The 25,516-nt window shown below is 39.5% G+C and overlaps 1 protein-coding gene across 4 annotated transcripts in view; it reads left to right on the top strand.

Moving 5' to 3' along the window:
- LOC115210361 (dyslexia-associated protein KIAA0319-like protein) overlaps positions 1-25,516 on the top strand; it is a 128,669-nt gene that overhangs the window by 75,295 nt on the left and 27,858 nt on the right. For 3 of the 4 annotated variants that reach the window (XM_029778920.2, XM_029778921.2, XM_036502324.1), the window contains 8 exons: positions 8,597-8,892; positions 14,932-14,992; positions 17,112-17,210; positions 18,657-18,760; positions 20,842-20,929; positions 21,642-21,731; positions 23,516-23,648; positions 24,922-24,986. In XM_029778920.2, coding sequence (XP_029634780.1) covers positions 8,597-8,892; positions 14,932-14,992; positions 17,112-17,210; positions 18,657-18,760; positions 20,842-20,929; positions 21,642-21,731; positions 23,516-23,648; positions 24,922-24,986 — 936 coding nt within the window. The remainder of the gene's footprint in view (positions 1-8,596; positions 8,893-14,931; positions 14,993-17,111; positions 17,211-18,656; positions 18,761-20,841; positions 20,930-21,641; positions 21,732-23,515; positions 23,649-24,921; positions 24,987-25,516) is intronic. The other variant, XM_029778923.2, reaches the window with a different exon arrangement.

The following is a 25,516-nucleotide window of genomic DNA, read 5'->3' on the forward strand; positions in this document are numbered from 1 at the left end:
GAAGGGCATCCAGCTGTAGAAACACTGCCAGATTAGACTGGAGCCTGGTGCAGCCTCCTGACTTCCCAAACCCCAGTCAAACCGTCCAACCCATGCCAGCATGGTATGTGGACATTAAACGATGATGATGATATATATGCACACACATACATACACAGATATAAGTACCATCTTGGTATGTGCAGTATGTTCTTGGACTGAAAAAGGAGGGTCATACAGACAACCTAATTTAATTGTGCCCTTAATAAAGGGTTCATAAGTTGTCTCTGTTGACAGTTAAATGGATACTGATGAAATCCCAACATGGGATTGAAAGTAGTTCAGCTGATTTTTCTTTCTTTGTCCTCAAAGATATTTTCTAAACAGATAAGGTATTTACATCTACCAACTTTTTTGGGGGGAAAGAGGCGATTGTGCAGCTGTTTGAATGCTGACAATTTGGCACGCCTGACTGGACATTGATTTTTGATTTTGTTTTGACACTAGAGGCACACACACGTGCACATGTGCATGCATGCAGATAGAGGGAGGGGGGGAAGAGAGATTACAGTAAATTGATTGGATATAATTGACCTAAACAGTTTCCCTCTCCTCAGATGCATAAAGAGAAACATGCTGACACACATGAACAGTGAGGGAGAGAGAGAGAAACATTAGAACGTCTGATATGAGATGAGTGTGGATTGATTTCTGATGCCAAATAAGCAACATCAAAGCAGCTGTGTCAGAATGTCTCGTGCTCAAAATTCTATCTCCGTATCCTGTAGTAAAGTATAACATTAAAACAAACTACTGTTATGGCACCAGCAATTTTAAACTATGAAGATAAGGATTTTGTATGTAAAACTTTAAGATTTATTTAGGTGTTGACATAGGAATCTCTACGTTCTGATTCAGAGTTATCTTACGCTAAGTGTAAATCGTTCTCAGTTCCTGGTTTAAACTTTGTCTCTTATTAGTTTAGGATTGATTTAGGCACAAGTTTCAAATGAAGACAGCCTTTAGCTGTATATACATACATAATATAAGGTTTAGTTAGACAACAGGCTGGAATAGAAGCCTTGTGAGTGGATTTGGTGGAGAGAAACTGAAAGAGGCCTGTTGTGTGTGTGTACATCGTGTCAACTGTGATTAACAGCTTGGTAGCTTCCAGCATGTTTGGTTTGCAGCATGCAGTCAATTTTTATTTGCTGATAGTTCAGATGCCTGATAAAACAGTAGGTGATTTTAGAATGTGTAATACACCAATTGTAAATAAATTGCCTTGCTATTGAAACATCTGTAGCTTGTATTGATCTGTTTTTGTGTGTGTGTGTGTTCCTGATGTTTGATAGTTGTAAATGATTGTCTGTGTTATATAAGCAGTGTCATTCATTTCCAATATTCTGTGAAACATGTCTGACCATGGGGAAACATTACCTTAGTTGGAAACAGGTGAGAGTTGGTGACAGGAAGGGCATCCAGCTATTATGGAAAGGTGGACATTAAAATGATGATGACGATAATTTGATGGTATGCTGGTATGAACATGTTACCTGAGTGTTGGATGGTGAAGTCAGTAGACTCTTTCAGGATAGAGGAAGAAAATATCAAAAGATATGAGAAGAAATGGGGAGATTAGATCTTGAGATGTTGGAACTTCATAGATGAGATGACAGGTGGTCAAGAGATGAGATAAGAGAGGATCAAGATATCCACTGGCAAATCTGTCCTAATCACCATAGCAGATGGAAATGGACATTAAAATATCAGTGGTGGTGGTCGTGTTGGTGGTGGCAGCTGTGAGTTTTATTGATTTTTTTCAACAATTGCACCAGCAGTTAAGCCTCTGGGATGGTAATATGGTAAATTCTTGACAAGAATATTGGTTTATTATGTTAATAATAGAAATTATACACTGACTGATTGATGTTTTCACCAGTTATTGAAGAGTTATTCTGTCTTGTGCAAAAAAAATACTGTTATATAAACATTTATTTAACAACATCTGTTACATATCTTTACATATTTAAATCTGATTCTATTATTTTAATTAACATAATTTTGTCATATCATTCTTGACTCTTACAGACTTTTTGGTCTGGCTTTATTTCAGTCTTGACTGACCTAATGTTTTTTTTTTGTTGGTGAATTTCTTGTAAGAATTCAATAATATGAACCAAACAGAATCCGTTATTCCATTCTATTCTAATAATTAGAAAATTACTATTTGTTAATCTCTCAATGAGAGATATTCAGCAACAGTACTTTGTAATAAAGATTGTTTACCAACATAACATGGAAGTCCTGGTTTAGGACGAATGTTGCTGTAATTTAGCCCCAGGAGACATTGTCTCCAGTTGGCTATATGACATGATCTGTGTCCTTGTATTTTCGAACAAGAGAACCTAGCACCACCACTCAGCTCAAAACTAGATTCCCTTGCTCGAAAATATTGGTGCTCGTATGGCAAGCACTAGCATAATGAAAACAGCTGAAATGTACTGTCTTGAAAGTAATGACAGCCTTTGAGAAAGAGGAAAAAATCCTCCTCGTCAAAACAAAACTCCGGAAGAAGACCAAAACTTTCAGATAGGGACCGTTGGACCCTTACATGAATTGTTAGAAAGGATCACAAAGGTACAGCTCCCAAAATTACTGCAAAGCTTAGTGACCAGTTCAAGAACACAGTTTCCACAAAAACTGTTCGCTGCACAAAGCCGGATTTCACGGAAGGGCTGCAATCAGAAAACCACTACTTTCAAAAACAAATGTTGCAAAGCATTTGGAGTGGAGGGAAAACCTACCGAATTGGTCCCTAGAGCAGTGGAAGACTGTTATTTTCTTGGACAAGTCATCCTTTACCTTATTTCTGACCACTGGCCGAGTTTACCTGTGGAGACAGCCAAAAGAAGCATTTGACCCAGACTATTTTCTGCCCTTTCATAAAATGCCATACTTATATTCTAATCTTGACAAAGAATTTATAGAAATATATGACTTGAAGATCAGGGAGTCTCTCCAGTTTAAGCCCCTACTTCTCTGCATTAAGAAGACACAGTTCTGATTTTTTCAGGCATGCAGTTAGAATATCACAGGAAAGAATCCCAAGATGGATTCTTCAAGCCGAGCCAAGTTGGCTGGAGACCAAGGAGGAGACCAAGAAGAAGATGTTTGGATAATATCCAGTTTTAGTTTGTCACATTTGGGAATCTAGCTTAAAAGTATGAGGACTATTGTTTCTGATAGGACCCTGTAGAAAAGAGACCTGAAGACTCTGTTCCCAGGACCCTCTTAGGAATAGTGGGCAGGGGAAATGGATGGAAGGATGTGTTTAAAATATAAATTTCAGACTTAGTTTAAGTGGGGTTTTTTCTAAAATAAATTGATGATAGGTTTAAGCATCACACTGCTTTTGATATTTGTGACTCCTATTGTGATCTCACAACTCCCATAAAGAGGTGCTTTTATCCAGGTTATGAACTATAGCATTTCATATGATATCTTGTGTGCTTGAAATGCCAACACAAAGGACCCCAGGGGGAAGTTCTGTGTACTTGTTTTCAAATTATAACAACGAAACTAATTAGTTTTGACTATTTTCTAAATGGGAGAGAATTATATAAATATAATAACTGTAAAGCAGAACATAGATTGTGGTATAATGACGACCTGTACATAATTATGAACACGTTCATGATCAAACAAAGGACTGTGGAAATATAAATAGACTTTAGTAGTTGTGTGACAGGTTACAAGAGAGAGAATGTAGTCAGTGAAATGTGTGGACGGAAAGGAGGCCACACACAGGCATAAACACTCATATACATATGCACACGAATGCATACACACACGTATTGATATTGTGTGTGTGTGTAGAGAGAGAGAGAGAGTTTGTAATTTTCTATTGTGACGAACATTATTATTCAAAGTGTTTGAATGCTTTCTCCATTGAAATGCCATCTAAAAAATGCATGTTCTCTGCAAAATTGTCTTGTAATAATGGATACATATATGCTCAACTATGTAAACAGTTGAAAACACTAAACAGAGTGAGTGAGAGCCTCTCTGAAGTTGCCGTACCAGCTAGAAATAGCTGCCAAATCCTCAAATCACACCTTACTCATGTTTACTTTTATAACCTGAGATTGTGAGCCCTGAATAATTAAATCCCATAACAAAATATCTGATATTGATCTCCTTGTTCCTATGATTGCTCAGTTGGCAGAAGTGGGGGAGGGGACTGGTTTTGACTGTAAAACCTGACATGCTTCAGTTGGTTTTCAATCGATCTTGCCAGATAAACCTTTTATAGCCACAGGTATGGCTTGCTTCCCAACCACATGCTTCTGTGTTCGGTCCCACTGCATGTTACCTTTAGCAAGTGTCTTCCAGAGTCCTGGACTCACCAAAGCTTTGTGAGTTAATTTGCTAGATGGAAAATAAAGAAATCATCTCACACACACACACACACACACACACACACACACACACACACACACAGGTGTGTGCTAACAAGTTTACTTTTCAACCATATGGCTCCAGGTTCAGTCCCACTGAATGGCTCCTTGGCTAAGTGTCTTCTACTATAACCTTGGGCCGACCACACCCTTGTAAGTATGATAGATGGAAATTGAAAGAAGCCCACTGTGTATGTGTGTGTGTGTGTGTATATATATATATATATATGTATGTACGTCTGTGTCCCCACCTCCTTTCTAACAACTGGTGTTGGTTTGTTTATATCCCCATAACTTAGAGGTTCAGCAAAATTGACTGAATTAGCACCCAGTACAGCTTATTTTCCTTTGTAAATCTTTGAGTGAACTTCATTGAAACATTGCAAGATTAAACTGAATTATCCAGTTTAGACTTTACCATTCTGTTTTCAAAAAGCCCAACACTTCCAGGTGGCATTGTTAAACAAGGTGAAGGAATAAGTCTAGCATACAATTTGGCCTGGGTGGGATTTGAACTCAGAAGGCAGAGAGCCAGAACAGACACCACAAGATACCTGATCCCACATTCTTACAGCTCCACTGATCCATTACCCAAGATTGGTACTTTTTTCTTTTCCTCAACCTTGAAGGGATGAAAGGGCATGTTTGCCTTGGCAGGAATTGAACTCAAACCCCAGGGAGTCAGAACAATTACTACAAAGCAACACTCTACCCAGCATTCTAATGATTTTTGTCACTTTGCTGTTGTGGTATTTATTTCAATGATTACAACAAGAATGTGAAATTTAAGTTAGGCCTGACAGGGTTTTTAGCGCACAACACGGAGCCACCAACCTAAATACCATAAATTATGGCATCCGTGACCTTTAAATAAGACTGATATATTGTGAACATGGCATTGGTGACTGCAGCATCTATTGTTGATGGAATATTGTAGCTTAACACTCACTTGTAATAATCACTTCACACAGTCAGCCATTGTCGCTTCACAGCTAGTATCATCATCATCATACGTCTGTTTTCCAGTCTGGCATGGGTTGGATGCTTTCACTGAAAAACTGGTAAGCTGGGGAGCTGCACCAGGTTCCAATCTGATTTGGCATGGTTTCCACAGTCGGTTGCCCTTCCTAACACCAACCACTCCAAGAGTGTAAGGGGTGCTTTGTACATGCCACCAGCACAGGGGCTAGTTATGAAACACCAGCATCAGCCATCACTATCGTCTCACTTGGTTTGACAGGTCTTCTCCTCAAGCACAATATCACTTATCACTACCTGTGTAAGGCCTAAAGTTCGAAGGGTGCCTTTTACATGCCACACCTGCACGAGGGCCAGTCACACAATACTAGCATTGGCCACAGCAATGATTCCACTTAATTTGATGGGTCTTCTCAAGCACAGCATATTGCCAAAGGTCTCGGTCACTTGTCATTGCCTCCATGAGGCCCAACGTTTGAAGATCATGCTTCATCACCTCATCCCATATCTTCCTGGGTCTACCTCTTCCACAAGTTCCCTCCACAACTAAAGATTGACTCTTCTTTGCACAGCTGTCCTCATCCATACACATTACCTAACCATTCCAGTGCAGTCGTCTCTCTTGCACACCACATCTAATACCTTTTATCTCCAACTTTTCTCTCAAGATACTCACACCCTATCAGCCATGTACACTGACATTGCATATCCAGTGAAGCAAGTATGCTTCATTTCTTTCAAGCCTTCACACGTCCTCGGTTTATATATATATATATATATATATAATATATATATATATATATATTATATATATATATATTATATATATATATATATAATGTGACCGCGTGTGTACTGTTGGCGATTTTTTTTCCTCCGTCTTCCCTTCTCTGGATCTTTCCTTCTCCTATGTTTCCGACGAAGAGCACCGCTCGAAACGTTAAACCCTCCTTCTTTCCTGAGCGTCCAATAATACTATATTTGTTCCACGTCCTCGCGTTGTGTTTTTTTGTGCTTTCTTGTTTGGATTAACTTTATATAATATATATATATATCTTTATATATGTAAAACTGAGAATGTGTGTGTGTCTGTCTGTCTGTGTGTTTCCCTAAAACTTGAGAACTTCACAACCAATTTCATTAAAATTTTACACATGCCTTACTTATGGTCCGGGGAGTGTCATGGGCAAAACAAAATGTTCAACTTCTTGCCTAGAGCGAGCCCATAGCAATATCATATCTTCTCCACTATTTCAGTATTACGTGTTAAAAGTGAAACAAAAACATTTCTCTATTTTATGTCAGATACTTTCACTTTAACCCTTTCGTTACCAAACCGCCTGAAAAAAATTTTGGTTAATGTGACCAAACCACCCAAAGCCACCCGAATTTACCTATTCATATTTAAATGAGAATATCAGAGTAAATCTCTTTAGTACATTCGTGAAAATACGTATTATACTTCGTAAAGAGTTCAACTACAGTTTTGTACAAAAATTGAAGTGTAATTTTAATTCCGTGAATTTTGGGAGATTTTTTTTCCGAAATTTGTTCCTATTGTGTTTTCAAAATTTGTAATTCTGACAAAAAATGGATACGAATTTCATTATATCAAGCAGCGAGTCAGAATTCGAAGGATTTTCTACTGAAGACCTTCATAAATCTAACTCTATGACTGAAAAAAAAAGCATGTGGTATTTGATAATGAATCTGATGTTTCATTTTCCGAAAGTGAAAACAGTGATTCCGAGAGCTCCGACAGCGATAAAGAAAATGAATTGGCACCTGAATGGAGTGAAAATTAAAAAACTGTTTGTTTCGGTGATTTTTCCGAAGAAACTGGACCAAGCCACAGACTTTCCCAGACTTTCTTTTTACTTTTTCGAATGAGCCTATTTGAAATCATTACAACGGAAACGAACCGTTACGCTAAACGTAAACAAAGCAAAAGAAAGGATAGTTAGTGGTTTCCCACAACCTTAAATGAAATTAAAACTATTTTGCCATAAATATTATTATGGGTATCAGAAAGTTACCCAGAATAAGCATTTAGGTGCAGGAGTGACTGTGTGGTAAGAAGCTTGCTTCCCAACCACATGGTTCCAGGTTAGTGGAACTGAACCTGGAACCATGTGGTTGGGAAGCAAGCTTCTTACCACACAGCCATGGCTGCACCTAAATGCTTATAATTACTTTTATTGTAGCACCTTGGGCACATTTCTTCTATTGGAGCCTTAAGCCGACCAAAGCCTTGTGAGTGGATTTAGTAGACAGAAACTGAAAGAAGCCTATCGTGTATATATTTAAGTATGTGTGTGTGTGTGCGTGCCTGTGTGTTCCCCCACCATTGCTTGACAATCGATGTTGGTGTGTTTACGTCACTGTCACTTAGTGGTTCAGCAAAAGTGACTGATAGAATAAGTTCTGGGCTTAAAAGAATAAGTCCTGAGGTCGATTAGTTCAACTAAAGGCAGTGCTGCAGCATGGCCACAGTCAAATGACTGAGACAAATAAAAGAAAACAATAAAAAAAATTAAGATATTAAAATACAAATGAATGGTACAAAATATTTCAGTTGTATTTATAAATGACTTTAGCTGACTTGAACTTAGGTTTACTAAACGCTCTTTAGAAAGTGTCCCCTGTTATAACCTCTTACTGACCAAAGCCTTGTGAGTGGATTTGAAACTGAAAGAAGCCCATCATGTGTGGGAGCGTTTGTGTCTCCTTGTCTTGACATCACAGGAGAACTGTAAATGAATGTCATTCATTTCCATTATTCTGCAAAAACATGTCCAGCCGAGGTGGGGGTCTTACCTTGATGAGAAGTGAGTGAGGGTTGGCGACAGAAAGGGTGGCTGACGATAGAAAAACCTGTCTTAATGAACTTCTTCCAACTCTTACAAAAACAGGAAAATGGACATCAAAACGGTGATGTGGATTTGTAACTGGTAAAATTGACCCCAATATGTTACTGGTACTTACTGTATTAAACCCAGGATGATAATAAAATAAACTTTGATCCCAAAAGATTTTGAACTCAGAATTTTTAGAAGGAGGAAATCAAACTGAACAAAGCATGCAGTTTGGTGCTTTAGTATTTTTGCTGCTTCTCTGTCTTGATTAGGTTAATTAATTAATTTTTAATTACTATATTGTTGATTTTTTTTTTCTCTTAGGAACTTCTTTGGTATCTACCTCCTCAGAAAGACCTACAGTAGCTGGCTCCACATCCACTATCAGAAGTGTCCTAGCAAATTCCACTGTTACCACAACTACCATTTCCAGCCATCCCAATGCTACTGACCAGTCTAGTTCCCTGAATCAGTCCAGGACCGTCAGTATGTCCACAAACTCTAGTCTGTCCAGTATCTCTACAACCACCAGTTCTTCCAATACTTCAAGTACCCCCAGTCCGGTCAGCATTTCTAGTATGGCTACAAAAAAAGATGTTACCTCTGGAACTAAAATTAAGGTAAAAACATTTTTCAGCCAAACTTAATTGGCAATTTAATTTAAAAAATTTTTTGTCTATTTCTAATTTTCCGTCAATGTCTATTTTCTATGGAAATGTAACATCAAATAGTGATGATGATGTTTGATTTGTGATGTTAAAATGTTGTACTGCACACTTAAAGATCATAAGTTCAAGAGAAAACGTGAAATACAAGAAAGTCTGATATGGTAAACAGTTCTCCTAAATGGAATTCCAATCAATTGTGGAAGAATTTGAGCCTAGTAACTGCTCAAATAAGGCAAATTCTAAAGCTTCATTATCTTGTTGCAATGTCATTGGACTGCTACCAAGCTGGAGTACCATCTTGAAGGGTTTCAGTTGAACAATCACCACCAGGACTTATCTTTAAGTCTGATATTCATTCTATCAGTCGTATTTGGCAAATTGTTGGGTTACAGAGATGTAAACAAACCAACACTGGTTGTCAAGTGATGGTGGGGTGTGGGTGACAAACACACATACACAGCAGGCTTTCACTCAGTTTCCATTGATCACAAGACAATGGTTGGTCAAGGGCTGTAGTGATAATGGTGGTGGGGCGAGCTGGCAGAAACATTAGCACACCAGACGAAATGCTTAGTGGTATTTCGTCTGCCGTTACCTTCTGAGTTCAAATTCCGCCAAGGTCTTCTTTGCTTTTCATCCTTTCGGGGTCGATAAATTAAGTACCAATTATGCACTGGGGTCGATATAATCAACTTAATCCCTATGTCTGTCCTTGTATGTATAATCAACTTAATCCCTATGTCTGTCCTCTGTGTTTGTCCCCTTGTGGGTAATAAAGAAATAGGTATGGGGGTGGGGGTGGGGGCATGCGCTGTGACAGTGCATTGCTGCATTCATTATTTCTTGATGATTCCAGGTAAGCAGGGTCCAACTTTGAAAACCAATCAACATGGCCAAATGGTCTGCGCTGATGCTCCCAAATTATACAAGTAACGGGACGCATCTCTGTTTCTGAGTTGAGTCATTGTTTGGATACAAAATCCAAAGAATGGTGAGCCATAATCCTGCAAAATGTCCTGGAACCGAAGGAGTTCAGGTGACTTGCAAGAGCCCTGGACAGCGTCCAGGTCTCACAACTATGGAGCAGGACAAGAAGGATAAGAGAGTTAAACACCCAAGCCTTTGTCCTCTTGCTTAGATATCGGCAGCACCAAATACACTTGTTGAATTAGTCCACAATTGCACCAGCTTGTCCAAGTGTTTTAGGACTTCAGACTCACAGCTAATGCCACTATGAATCTCACTGCCAAGATAAGTGGAGCAGTCAACAAGTTGTTGTTGTTGTTGTTAGTCTACCAATTGTGTTTTCTTGTGGAACCAACAGCAAAGGGTTTACTCAGTTCTTGACAACAGCTAAGAGTCTTCTCAACCTGTACAAGCATAGGAAACTTATATTAGACTAGCAGTATCGCCCAGCATTGCTCGGGTTTGTAAGGGAAATAACTATATAAGCATTTTTAGAGAGTTATAGCAAAAAAATGCATTAAAAATGGAATAAAAAATGATGGTAATTTTTTTTTTAAATCGTAGACTCATGTAGACGCTTTCTTAGCCATTTCTGTTTTGGTGTCTTCAAGCCATGAAGTCGTTGTTCTAAAAGAACGCTGGTCTCCTTGACAACGCATTACGGCGTTGATTTCCTTACACTCCCTTCCCCACAGGTGCAGGTGTGAGCGTGGACGCCAACTCCGCCGCCATCGACACATGAAAAATTATGCATTAAAATGGAATAAAAAATGATGTTAAATTATTTTTAAAATCGTAGACTCATCGTAGACGCGCGCTAATACTCAGACGGGCTCGATATGAATCACGACTATAAGATACCCGAATTTGGTTAAACTGCACCGCAAAATGTGGGAGTAGTTAGGAATCTAAATCGAAGGGGACAGACACTCACACAACTACAGTTTTATATATATAGATGATGGATATGAGCTCTGGTAAATGGATTGGAATTTGTGGTTTAGCTACACCTCCCATCATGAGAAAATTAATATGACATATAGTGGGTGTATCACATGCAAAGAAATTCTTCCAAACTCTTGGAATATTATTAGATCATTTGTCATCATCATCATCGTTGTTTAACGTCTGCTTTCCATGCTGGCATGGGTTAGATGGTTTGACTGAGAACTGGTAAGCCGAGAGGCTGCACCAGGCCCCAATCTGATTTGTCATGGTTTCTACAGCTGGATGCCCTTCCTAACACCGACCACTCTGTGAACATGGTGGGTGCTTTTTATGTGCCACCGGCACAGGTGCCAATGGTAACGGCCATACTTGAATAGTGCTTTTTATGTGCCAGTCAGGTGGCACTGGCATCATTGTCTAAATAAATTTATTGAAGACACTTTGAAAAAAAAAAAACAGAAATGGATGAAAGGGATGTGTAGACACTTGCCAGTTATAAAGTTTACAGCTTCTGTTAATCTATGGAATGAAGCTATCCTTATTAAATATTTAAGAACTGCAACCACAAATCCACAAATATGAGCAAATTATGAACCCTGAATCTTTTAATGGATCGTTAACATCACATCCTACTCATTTTGCTATGCTAAGCATAAATGTTTAGATTCTGGTCCATTCAAAATATTTTCAAGTATTGCTGTGTATTATTCAGGTCACTGCCTGGAATTGAACTTGAAATCTTGGGGTTAGTAGCCTGTGCTCTTAACCATTACACCATACTCCATGGGCAGGAGGGTATATCAGCCGAAACATTGTATTAACAACAAACAAGACAAGGACAAATATCCATCAAATGTAAATGATGTATTGCTGTGTAGTTTAGAAGTTTTGCGTTCTGTCCCTGTGTGTGTGGCAGTTTAGCTAAGTGTTTTTTGCTATGGCCCTGGGCTGACCAATGGCATGTGAAAGAATTTGGTGGGCAGAAATTGCAGGGTTATCTTGTGCGGGTGTATCAATGTTTATATATTCCACTCTTATCGCCATCAGAGCAAAGTGGTGCTGATATTGACCCAATAATTGGTACTTCTGTGCTTTCAAAAACCTCTGGAATGAAGAAGACATCCCTCTCTTACAAAACATGAGTGTTGGTGACAGGAGAAGCATCCAACCCTAAAATCCTGCCTCACTTAAACTCATGCTAGTCTGTAAAAGTTTGTCATGAACCCTGGGACTCCTAAGACCAAAGCTTCACTCAGTTTCCATGGTGTACAAATGACTGAGATTACAGTTCTCTGCCGTGAACAAGATGCCAGTCTGTTGCAAGATAAACTTCAGCTGTTACTGGAACTCATGGATACCTGACTGGACGGGGGGGGGGGGCATAAAATGAAGTGTTTTTCCCATGGACACGACACACTGCACTCTGACAATTGTGAGTGCAACTTCATCATCATCATTTAATGTCCGTTTTCCATGCTAGCACGGGTTGGACAGTTCGACCAGGGTCTGGGAAGCCAGGAGGGTGCACCAGGCTCCAGTTTGATCTGACAATGTTTCTACAGCTGGATGCTCTTCCTAATGCCAACCACTCCGAGAGTGTAGTGGATGCTTTTTACGTGCCAGGGAAGGCTGGCAGTGGCCACGATCGGTTGGTGCTTTTTACATGCCACTGGCACAGAAGCCAGTCAAGGCAGCGCTGGCATTGGCCACGTTCGAATGGTGCTTTTTATGTGCCACTGGCACAGGTATCAAAACTCTTACCATTAAACCACACACCTTTAATCTGGAAAAAAAAAAGCAGGTATTGGTTGAATTAATGAGTGAATGGAAGCCAAGATATTGAATAAATATCATATCGCTTTGATGTTGTTTTTGTTTTACTCCAGGTCAACTTAAATCAAACAGTCCTATCCTCAAAAAGATCTTCCAGCTATTACCATTTTGTCGTATTCAGACATTGTGTATTTAGGACTACGTTATTTTGTGTCTCATTCATTTTTTTAGACGCTATAAAATGCTTTCAGTGAGATCGTTAACAACTTGAACAACCTAACATAATCTTGCTCATTATGTTTTGTAATGGCTTTCATGACATTTAATCCAAGTAAGCGCCACAATCTTATGTAATTTGCCTTAGTTTTAGGTTAAGAACAGAACAATTCTAAACCCCAATTTAACAAGAAATCTCTTCACTAAAAATATATCTCCATATTTGAAAATATATTTTTATGATGTGTATAGGTGATTCATTTAGCATAAATAATTGCTAACTCCAGGTGTTTTACCTTACAGAACAATCTTTAATGCTCATCATCATTATTTATCACTTCACAGTCACAACTGATTCAATCTACCCTAAAGGTGAATAGCCATGTAGCTCCTGTTGGGACAAGTGAAATCGAAATTGAACCAAATTCGATGACTGGCATCCATGCCAGTGGAGCGCTAACAGCTCCATCCGAGCGGGATCGCTGCCAGGGCAGCTGTCTGGCTTCTGTGCCTGTAGGCACGTAAAAAGCACCATTTGAACGGGATTGTTACCAGCGTCGCTTTACTGGCACGTGAACAAAACATTCGGGCGAGGTCATTGCCAGTGCCGTTACACCGACTCCTGTGCAGGTGGCATGTAAAGAAACACCATTTCGAGCGTGGATGTAGCCAGTACTGCCAGACTGGCCCTCGTGCAGGTGGCACGTAAAAGCACCCACTGCACTCTTGGAGTGATTGGCATTAGGAAGGGCATCCGGTTGTGGAAACTCTGCCAGATCAGATTGGAGCCTGGCACAGCCATCTGGTTCGTCAGTCCTCAGTCAGATCATTCAACCCATGCTAGCATGGAATGCGGACGTTAAAGGATGATGATGATGAGATATATATATATATATATATATATATATACACACTGTACTTGAGGAGACCCTGTGTTTGAGGAGACCTATTGAGTCAAGTACATCAACATCAAAACTCAAATGGAAATTGTAGTTGTGATACCTGTGCCGGTGGCACATAAAAAGCACTTGGAGTGGTTGGCATTAGGAAGGGCATCCAGCTGTAGAAACACTGCCAGATCAAATTGGACACTGGTGATGCCTTCTGGCTTCCCAGACCCCGGTCGAACTGTCCAGCCCGTGCCAGCATAGAAAACGGACGTTAAACGATGATGATGGTGATATACATACCATCATCATTTAACTTTCATTGTCCCTGGGCTGGACAGTTTGACCAGGATTGGCAATAGCTATGTGCTTCCTTGTCTTGTCATTGTATGGTAGTTGTAAATGAATGTCACATGCATACAGTAAGGAAACAGGTGAGGGTTGGCAGCTGGAAAAGCACCCAGCTGTAGGGAAATCTGCCTCAATAAACTCAGTCGGACCCATGCAAGCGTGGAAGAAAGTGAATGTTAAAACGATGATGATTATGACAATGAGATTGATAAGTTTTTATTTGCAATTCAGATCAGAAAATATTTCGCTTCACAGATAACACAAGGTCAAAACCCTTAATTTTTAGATCTCTTTGACATATTTCTCAATTGTTTTCTTTTTTTTCACATCTTATATTTGACAAATAAAGGGACTCAGGACTGGTTTTAGTATTGAAGGAGCACCAAGCAGTAATAATATACTAATTTTGACATAAATTACCAACTAATTGACTTAAAGTGATTTGGTGGGGAGATGGGGAGGAACCAGTAAGTTTGGCAGGGACTCAGTTGTATGCCCATTGTGGTGTGAGGGCCTCAGTCATGATGTGCTCTCATTGCTGAGTGGATCATCTTGAGCACTGTGTGCTGTTGATCATCTTCAGCATCATTCAGCCTTGTCTGCCTCACCCCACATCATTCTAGCTCTTAGTCACACACACACACACACACACTAAATATCACATACTCATACATGAGCACACATTCTCCTACTCACATGTGCACGCGCGCTCACGCACACAAACACACACACTCACACACACATTACTAGAAATTCATGTAGGGGTTGTTTGTTTTGGTTTGGTAAAAATATTTCTCCAAGACGCCCCACCCCCCCGTACTCTAATAATAATGTTCTTCTAATCTTGTAGGTTACTACATCTCAGAATGCCACTGATTCCATAGTTACAACAACCAAAGCAGTGCCAATATGTAAGTACTTACCATTCTCTTGAAGTTGTTGGTCTGTTTGCATTCCACAGTGAAATGATAGGACAAGGTATGTGCATGTGTGTGTGTGTGTGTACAATTCGCACTTATACATATACTCTTTACTCTTTTACTTGTTTCAGTCATCTGACCGCGGCCATGCTGGAGCACCGCCTTTTAATCGAGCAACTCGACCCCCAGGACTTATTCTTTTTGTAAGCCCAGTACTTATTCTATCGGTCTTTTTTGCCGAACCGCTAAGTAACGGGGATATAAACACACCACCATCGGTTGTCAAGCAATGCTAGGGGGACAAACACAGACACACAAACACACACACGCATATATATATATATATATATATACGACGGGCTTCTTTCAGTTTCCGTCTACCAAATCCACTCACAAGGCTTTGGTCGGCCCAAGGCTGTAGTAGAAGACACTTGCCCAAGGTGCCACGCAGTGGGACTGAACCCGGAACCATGTGGTTGGTAAACAAGCTACTTACCACACAGCCACTCCTGCATGTGTCAAAACTTGAAAATGTGTGTGTGTGCATGTGTACGCATGTGTATATAAACTCGCATTTGTATGTGTATAAAAAAAAGTATGTATATTTGTGTGTGTGTGCATGTGTACAAACTCACAAAGGTGTATGTGTGTGTATGCACAAAAGGTGTTGCTCCTTTCACCATCTGTGATGGCTATTCAGCTAGTTACATTTATCCCTTCGTAGTTAAAAGATTAAATCACGATCAAAAATGGAAATTATAATTGTGGCCAATGCCAGTGTCACCTGACTGGTTCTCATACTGGTGGCATGCAATAGGCACCATTCATGTGTGGGTCATTGCCAGTGCCGCCTGACTGGCTCCTCATGCCGGTGGCATGTAAAAAGCACCATCCAAATGTGGTCAATGCCAGACCCCTCGCCCTGACTGGCTCCTGTGCTGGTAGCACGTAGAAGGCACCATCTGAATGTAGCTATTGCCAGTGCTGCTTGACTGGCTCCTCATGCCGGTGGCATGTAAAAGGTACCTGCTACACTCTTGGAGTGGTTGGCATTAGGAAGGGCATCCAGCTGTTGAAACATTGCCAGATCGGATTGGAGCCTGGTGCGGCCTCCTGGCTTGCCAGTCTCCAGTCAAACCGTCCAACCCATGCCAGCATGGAAAGCAAACATTAAACGATGATGATGATGATGACAAGGCAGTGGTATTTGTTGTTATATTTTTGATTCAGAGGAAGAAATGTGTGTGTGTGTGATGGTCTGTCCCACTGAGAATGATATACAAGCTTCCAGTTTGATCAGCAAAATTGTCTACTCATCATGCTCAGGTGGATTGCAACTGTGCCTCCCCTTGACATATTTCTCTTTGATGTGAATCTGAATAACAAAGTCTAGTGGATGGCAAGTAATGGATGCTGTACATGATACATCACCATTTAATGTCTGTGTTCCTTTCTGGTATGGACTGGACACTTTGACCAGGATCTGACAGTTCCAAGCATGACATTGTCCTCTAGTTTCTGCTTTCGTTGGATGCCCTTCCTAATCTCACCAATCACTTTTCGGTGCTTTTTTTCATGGTACCATTGAGGTCATCATGCAGCTCACATGACGAAAACCCAAGGCAGGACGGGCAGTTTAGTAAAGTATTATGGGATGGAAGTAGGGGCGACTGGGGTCTTGTAGAGGGGCTACACAGCTGTTCACAGGGATGAGAATGATACATTCCTAATTTATTAAAAGTTCCTCATCTTGGACTGATAGAAAACAAAGATTTGGTAAATCTTAGCAACTGTGAATGAGAAAGGGAGATAAATCCAGAAATGGTGAACTTTTTTTACATGTATTTGGATTAGTGAAGACTTTGCCTTTTCTCTTTTGACACTTATTTTCATCTAAAATAAGACAATCTGACTGACAGACAAATTTCCATTCACTAATATGTTATAGAACCACTGCACTGAGTCTTCTACCTGCGCATATGGCCTAATTTGACAGCTACACTGTTTCGATACTCAACATTCTTCAGCTAGATTTTTTTTCATTCAGTTGATGTCTACAGACATAATGTCTGTTTCTCAGCTTTTGACTTTTGCAATTCTTCTCTTCCAGTGCCTCCATTAAAAGTGTCTGCTGGCACCAACAAACGTCTGCAACTTCCCAAGAATGAAATTATTCTTACCGCATATGTTATGGATGAGCCATTAGAAGGTAACTCAGATTTCAATTTTTCCTTGTTTGTATTTTTTCTTTTTAAATTAATGTTTTCACAGGTGCAGGCTGGCTGTGTGCTTGAGAAGTTCGCTTCCCTGTCATGTAGTTTTGGGTTCAGCCCCACTGCACAGCACCTTAGGCAGCTGTCTTCTACTATACCCCTGGGCCAACCAGTACATTGTGAGTGAAAGAAGCAGTGTGTTTATTGTAGTTAAATGTCACTATCATACAAGCAGCGTCCATTCATTTGCAATCTGCTGTGAAAACCTGTCCAGTTCTTTGGTTTTTCATGTTTGAAGGACTCGAGGGAAATGTTGCCTTGCTTGGAAGCATGGAGAGGATGGTAACAAGGAAAACATACAGCTGTATAAAATATACTTCAATAAATTTCACCTGACTTCTTGTGCAAGCACGGAAAAGAGGACATTCAAAGCAACCTTTTATTTGATTCCAACCATGCTGGGACACTGCCTTGAATGAAAATATTTTTCATTGTCTGCTAGGATTGGAATCCAGATCTACTGTAAATCCTGCAGCTGTGGTCACCATTTAGTCAAACGGCTATTTTTTTCATGGATGATGTTTCTTGTATGGTTCCGGAATGTCAGCCACAGCGTTTTTCTTCATGTTGTTCAATTTTCGAAGTTTGGATCCTGTGTATTCTGTTCTCTTCTCTAAAGACCCAGCTGGGCTGGTGGCTTGTGTCGGTTGGCCTCATGGTTACAGTGGAGATAGGGACTGACTGGGACACTGCACCAGGGGTTGCTCAGGACAACCCAAGCAGATACCCAAGAAATGGTGAATGTAGCAATGCACTGCAATGGCACATGCTTGATGCTTTCATCAAAATCCAATTTTATTTTCATGGTTTTAGTCAAACGACAACAGGATGTGCTTTCCTTGCATACATCATGGCTATTAATGATGTATACGAGTGTTTTATATCTTGCTTAGCTGAATATACTTGCTGTATACAATAGGATATATACACAAGTGTATATAGAAACTCAGTCAAGCCTGAACTGGCTTTACAGCTTGCTCCACCAAATCGTAAACAAATTTGCAATATCTTTCCATGCATAAAATTTTGAACGAATGAAAAAAGAGAAGAATGAAATGCCATGGAAGAAGTTTGCATATTTCTTTGTTGTTGACATTCGTTTATGTTTTCGGTAAAGAATGGGCTGCATTGTAGGTGCGCGCCTGTAAAGGTGTGGCTTGGACTATGTCACTGTGAAGTTACTAAAATAGTTTAGTTATATATTATGTAACTGTGAACTTAGCCACCAGACTGAATAAGAATCTGTTAAAATATCTTGGATGAATGCTACAGTTAGTTTGCCTTTTCCTATTTACATTAAGTATGATATATGGATGACTATTTTAATCTAATATTGCTTTTGTTGCATATATATATATATTGGCTTGCTTTTCTAATTGCAGGAAAGGAGTTCCATTACAAATGGTCAATGATAACATTCCCTAAAGGTGCTGAGAAACAAGGGTCAATGACTGGACCAGACAGTAAGACATTTATTCTCAAAGATGTAAGTGGATTGCCAATTTACTCTCCCTCTCTTTGTCTTTCTCTCCCTTTCTTTCTCTCTCTCTTTCTCTCCCTCTCTCATTGTATGAATTAATTGACTGACAAGGGACTAAGAATTATGTAACCAACATCATTAACATCGCAGTTTGTTTCTGCAGTGTACTCAGATTTTAAAAGCTCTGAAGAAGCTATCGGATGTTGCCCAAGCTCTCAGCTCTGAGAGCATTGCTTCTTTTAGCAGAAACATATGTAAGCCAATGAAGCTGATTATGTATTTTCAGTTCTTGTCATTCAATCAATTTATATTATGCTCCCTACTTTACTCTAAAGCATATCTTTATTGAGTCCTAACATCAGGTTGTCTCACTATGTCTATGCAAAATCATCACAAATATGCACACAAGAATTGGTAATTCTGAAACATGGTATTGATTTTTTATTTAATATTCCATGTTGAGGATCTTTCAGCCCCACCCGACTTATTATTCTCTACATACACGGAAGATATTAATGTGACTGATTTTGCATCTCAAACATCTGAAATCAGTGTCTGTGAGAAAATCCTGGTCGGAGACAATATGCAAAAAGATTGGGTTCCATTTGCTCTCAATATTTCTCATTTCTTTTGGTTAGTGTTTTTTAGGAGCAGAGGCACGGCTGTGTGCTTAAGAAATTTACTCTTCAACCACATAGATTTTGGTTCAGTGCCACTGTGTGGCACCTTGGGCAAGTGCCATCTTCTATAGCTCCAGGCTGACCAAAGCCTTGTGAGTGGATTTGGCAGACAGAAATGAAAATAAATCTGTCCTATATATCTTCCTCATCATCTTCTTCCATTTTAACATCCATTTTCTGTGCTGCTATGCATTGGATGGCTTGACAGGACCCAACAAGCCACAGGGCTGCACCATGTCCCTTTGTCTGCACTGGCATCATCTCTATAGCTGGATGACCTCCCTAATGCTAGCAGTTGGACTGGTGGGGGGAAGCTTGTTTTCATGCCACCAGCACTAGTGAGATTGCCGACTAACTGGGAAGACAGGAAAACACCCCGCCTAAACAGCGTGTGCCTGGGGGAGTTGGTTTTACACTAGGTGTTGGTGGTGGTTAAAGTTTGGAAGGAGGGACAAGTCCAGATGTGTTACTATGGTGAATATAAATATTTGCCCCACATTATATAAGAGTGGATGGGACTAGCTAGGAAGTAAGAAGAGATGGTTGTTATGGTGAGCCAGTGCAAACCCTCTAGGAGCCAGAAAAGATATGGATGAGGAGGAGAAAGAAGGGGGAGAGTGACAACAGATGGTTAGAGATAGGGGTTAGAAGTGAAGGCGGTGACAAACGAGTGGGAGTGCAGCTTGGTGGGAAGTAGCAGTATTGAGGGAAGGGGTAAGGGGAGAGATAATAAAGGCTGAAGGATAACAGATCAGGAAGTAGGGGACAATGATCAAGGAGTGGAAGGGAGGGAGACATGATGGTGGTATGTAAGTGTGGCCATGGTTAGTGGACATGGTAGCTGATGGAGGAGGGCATTGGGAATGAAAGCAGATATGAGATGGAGAGTCACTGGAGGGAGAGATAGGAGGGAATTGGTGAACATGGGAAAGGATGAGGATGGAAATGCAGGCTGGAGGCAGTGACTGGTAACGCAAAGAGTTAGGGGATGTGATGGTATGTGTGCCAAGGGGGGGGGTGGGGAAAGAGTGATGTGGGGAATGTTTGATGGAGCAGAATGAGCATAGGAACAGGGCCTAGCATGCACCCATAGACAATGCTTTTAGGACATGCGTGCGTGTGTGTGTGTTTGTATCTCCTTGTTGTGACTTTCTGTAATAACTGTAAATTCATTCATTTCCAATATTCTGTGGAATCATCTGTGGCCAGGGAGAAATGTTACTTTGCTTGGAAGCAAGGGAGGGTTGGCCACAGAAAGGGCATTTGGCCATAGAAAATCCGCCTCACTAGTTTCTTCTTCTTCACTTTTTAACCTTGAAGAAAAGAAATATGTGCATTTTTTTGTCTTTTTTTTGTGTGTAGTGTATTATGATTGTTTAATTACTAACTTATTATTTTAATATTTAGCTTGTTGCTGGTCTTTACACCTTGAAACTTGAAGTCACTGGAAACAACCGAGCTGGTGAAGCCTATGTCAATGTAACTGTTATCCCACGTAAGTAATGAAAATAACCACCTGCATTGTGTTGTGTTGCTCTCATTAGACGGAATGGTCAGAAATGGTTAAGAAGCTTTCTTGACAATCGCAAGGTCCTACTTCTTGGCATTTTGAGCAAATGTCTTTTACTGTAGCTTCACATCAAGACAAGCCTTCTGAGTGAAATTGGGTTGATTGAAACTGTAGGGAAGCCCATCAAACAAATCATATTTGTAATTCAATCCTTTAGCATTCAGGGACATTTTGTCTGTTTTTACATTCTGAGTTCAAATCCCACCAATGTCGACTTTGTCTTTCATCCTTCCAGGGTTGATGGAATCAACTAGACTCTCCTCCACTAAAATTTCAGGCTTTATCCCTTATCACAGAAAAGACTTTAATTATTATCAAGGCTATTAATTGCTATATTAATTAGCAGGGATTTTATCTTGAGGTTTGGTGACAACAATTCTCCTCAAATCTCAAGAATCTTTCTTAGGATTCTCAAAGAATATGGAATGGTACTTTTCTGCAGGTTGACATTGTGAGTCTCAGTTCCAATAGTTTTCAGTCTTTTTGGTAACATTTTCAGTGTTGTGCCAAGAGCATTCTTTACCACAGGAAGGAACTTTTGACATTTTTGTCTTCCACAATTTCTTCTTCTCTTTGATTAGTCCCAGATATTTCTCAATTTTCTCTAAATATTATCATTATTATTATTATTATTTAGCAAAGAGGATTAATAAACCCCCAGTCGCTATAATTAAACCAACATCTCTCCAGATCAAGTTACCTACATCTGCTATCCTTGACGGCTCAGGTGAGTAGACAGGCAGACACCACTGTCTTATGTAGATTTCTATGTATGTGTATCTGTGTATCTGTGCATGTATGTGTGTCTATGTGTAGGGTTTTTTTTTTACATTTTATTCAGCTATAATATGTATTGAATAAATACTAATGCTAAGTACTAATACTACTAATTCTGTGTGTCTGTGTGTGTGTGTGAGAGAGAGAGAGAGGCTGACTGCTTGTATTTTCTCATATATTTGTGTGTGTGTATATATATATCTTTCATTTATTCATTTAAATGTACAGAGTTCACAGGAAATGGTACAGCATCATGGTGCTGTTAAACTGGGTGGTTTGTTAAATGTCTCACCTGAAAATGTGGACAAAGAAAACATGAATAATGTATTTGTGGATTTTCATGCTTCTTCCTCTATGTCTAAAAATTATTGAATAAAAGCCTTTTATATTGTTGTTCAGTCACATATGGCATAAACCCACCTGATGGCACTTGCTTGTAGCGAATCTCAACACCTCCTCCTCTTGAAGACGCTTAAATGATGTTAGTGTTCTGTTTAAATCTGTGCCCTGACACAGCTTCACCATCTTCTCTTTCTCATACTGAGGTAGCCATGTATCTCCTGCACAGCAAAAGACCTGTCTCAGTCCGGCTATCATACTCTAACCGCTCATCACCTGTCATCTCCCTTAGTATGACACCACCTTCAGTTGAGGGGTCTTGTCATGGTGTTAGGAAGGACATCATCCAGCTGTGGAAATCCTGGCAAAATGAATGTTGGAGCTTGGTGCAGTCCTCTAACTCCCAAGCTCCTGTCAAACTGTCCAACCCATGCCAGTATGGAAAACGGACATTAAATGACAATGGTAGGAAATTAAAAAACTAAAAGTTGGTTCATATATTCAGTGAAAAACAAAAAATTAAACATTTAGCTAATGACTAATGTTACTTTCAATTGGAATTATGGAAGATAACTCAAGACATTTCAGGATTTATATGGGGTTCTTCAGCAGAAATGTTTTATTTACTGAATATACAGAATTTGTTGTTGTGGAGAGAAAGGTATATAATTGTCTGTCTCTGGAACTGATGAATCCTTCAATAATTCTTTTCCTGATCACATTTCAGTTTGTTTAAACTGAAAAACCAATCTTCTCAATTTGACATCAACTCAACATAAACCACATCAATCAAAACTAGTCTGGGAAGCATCAAAGCTACTTCTCCTCCTCTCACTTACATTCCATGCCACTACACGCCCATGCTTGCACACCTCCACACACCCCAAGAAACCACATGCACCCTATACCACCATACCCCTGCCGATCTCTATTCACAGAATCCAGTCTCGTCTGGATTTAACAGTCTCTATCTTAGTCGTCCACCGTTCATTCTTATGATGACATGTACACACCACCCTACCTCTTCCTTCCTTTTTAACCCTTACAGCTACATTCCCACCTAGCCCCTAACCTTTCTTTCCAAGCACTTTTTCTCGTTCTTTCCTCATACATTCGTTTTTTTCCTGAAGAACTAATCTCTGAAACATGGAGACAGTTTCCCTCATTAAGTGTTAAACATCATTGGTTATAAGGTTTCCCTTCCATGTTGTCTTCTTCAAGGCAGTGCCCCAGCATGCCCGCAGTCCAATAATTGAAACAAGTAAAAGGTAAAAGACCATTGTCTTTGCTCTGGGGATAGAATTTCATTTGCCCTGCAAAGGTTTGTCATGTGAATGCTTGTCACCTGCTCCAATTGCTGTTACTAACGGCACTTTCTTGCTTCCATATTTGCAGACAGCACAGATGACATGAAAGTCGTCAAGTATAAATGGGAAGAGGTTAGTGGTCCCATCAATGACCGACCCATCGAAAGTAATGCATCCATGTTGAAACTCAATCATCTGGAACCAGGGAAATATCAGTTTAAGTAAGTAAATTCCATCTCGTCTTCATTTTTTTCCATGTTAAATGGAAATAAGTCATTTTTCACTTTGATTTTCTCTTCATCTTTCATGTTTTGAATGCATTTAATACTTGTGTTTTGAGTTGTTATGTAAGATAACCATTACATAATAATATTACCCTCATCAGTCAACATTTTAAAATATAAAGATATATAAAAATCTGGCCTGTATTTAGTAGTTGTCTGGATAGTCTTAGAAACCCACCAAAGTACAAAGAAGGTGGGGGGAGATAGGTTGAGAAAGGTGTGTGTAAGAGGTAGGGGAAATATGAGTAAATAAATATATTATTAAACAGGCAATAAAGCCTAATTGCAGAGATGAAATAAAAAGAACGCAGAAAAAGAAAAAAGAAGAACAGTAACTGATAAACATTAGACACCAAGTGATAGACAAAAAATATAGACAGGAGGGTGCCAAATATAACATCTAATTACTCATAAAATAACTGAAAAAAAAATGGAGTTTCAGCCATTTCTAATGGATCATAGCATCTTTGACAATTCTTTTTGTGCCTTATAATTTAACACACTCGGCAGTAAAATTTCCACTTATTTTTATTTTCCTAAAATTTTTGTTGTGTCTTGCAACCTTTTCAAAATCCAAAAATGAAATCTCTGACAATGTTTGTAGTATCATTGACTTTCTATAGAACAGATGTAAACACACCCACACACACATTTGCATATATATATATATATATATAGTCCACTGCTGAGTGGTTGGTGTTAGGAAGGGCATCCAGCAGTAAAAATCCTGTCAAGACAGTCACGGAATTCTGGTGCAGGCTTCTGCGCCTGGCTGGCTCTTGTCAAACCATCCCACCCATGTTAGCATGGAAGGCGGATATTAAACAGTGATGATGATGAAATACATAAGCATATATACATGTATATTCTCACATATATGTACAAACACATACAACTGTGCATATACACACATACAAGCTAAGAAGAATAGTAGTGATGGGGTCTCTGGAACAATTGCTTGATACAGTAGAAACTTTTGTATCATTCAAACATACTGGAAATGTTACCATTAACCATTCTGGCCTGAGGATTGCCCTAAGCATGAAACTTTTGAGAAATTAGTTGTGAAGTGACTGGACCTAACGACATAGAATATTTACTGTCCTTTACTCTACCACATTTGAGGAATATGTGTTTTTAAGTATAAATATGTATTTTTGTATACATAGATACATACACACACGTTTATAAAATTCATTTTTATTTTCAGGTTAACCGTGACTGATTCTGATGGTGCCACAAATTCCACTTTAGCTAATGTTACCGCTATTAAAGGTTTGTATATTTCCATTTCTTTTACAAATTATACACAAGGCTGTTGAGTTTCATTTCCTGAATATTAAAATAATGCTTTACATGAGCCAACCAGTTTTTTTATAAGTTTGTATTTGTAAAACTAAACTGAAGTAAACCAGAACACAAAACATCTGGAGGCCCCCAACTCTTACCTGCATTCCAAGCAAGGTATTTTTGTTTCATTCCACTGGTATTCATATGTCAAAGCTTAAACTGTTTATTGGAGATTATAAACAAAGAAAGGCGCAGGCATGGCTGTGTGGCAAGAAGCTTGCTTCCCAACCACATGGTCCCAGGTTCAATCCCACTGTATAGCACTTTGGGCAAGTATCTTCTATTATAGCCTTGGGCCAACCAAAACCTTGTGAGTGGATTTGGTAGATGGAAACTGAAAGAAGCCTGTCGTTTATGTGTATATATGTTTGTGTGTCTGTGTTTCACCCCATACCATCATTTGACAACCGATGTTGGTGTGTTTACATCCCCGTAACTTAGCAGTTTGGCAAAAG

Source organism: Octopus sinensis, linkage group LG4, assembly GCF_006345805.1.
Source record: "Octopus sinensis linkage group LG4, ASM634580v1, whole genome shotgun sequence".
Lineage (NCBI taxonomy): Eukaryota > Metazoa > Mollusca > Cephalopoda > Octopoda > Octopodidae > Octopus > Octopus sinensis.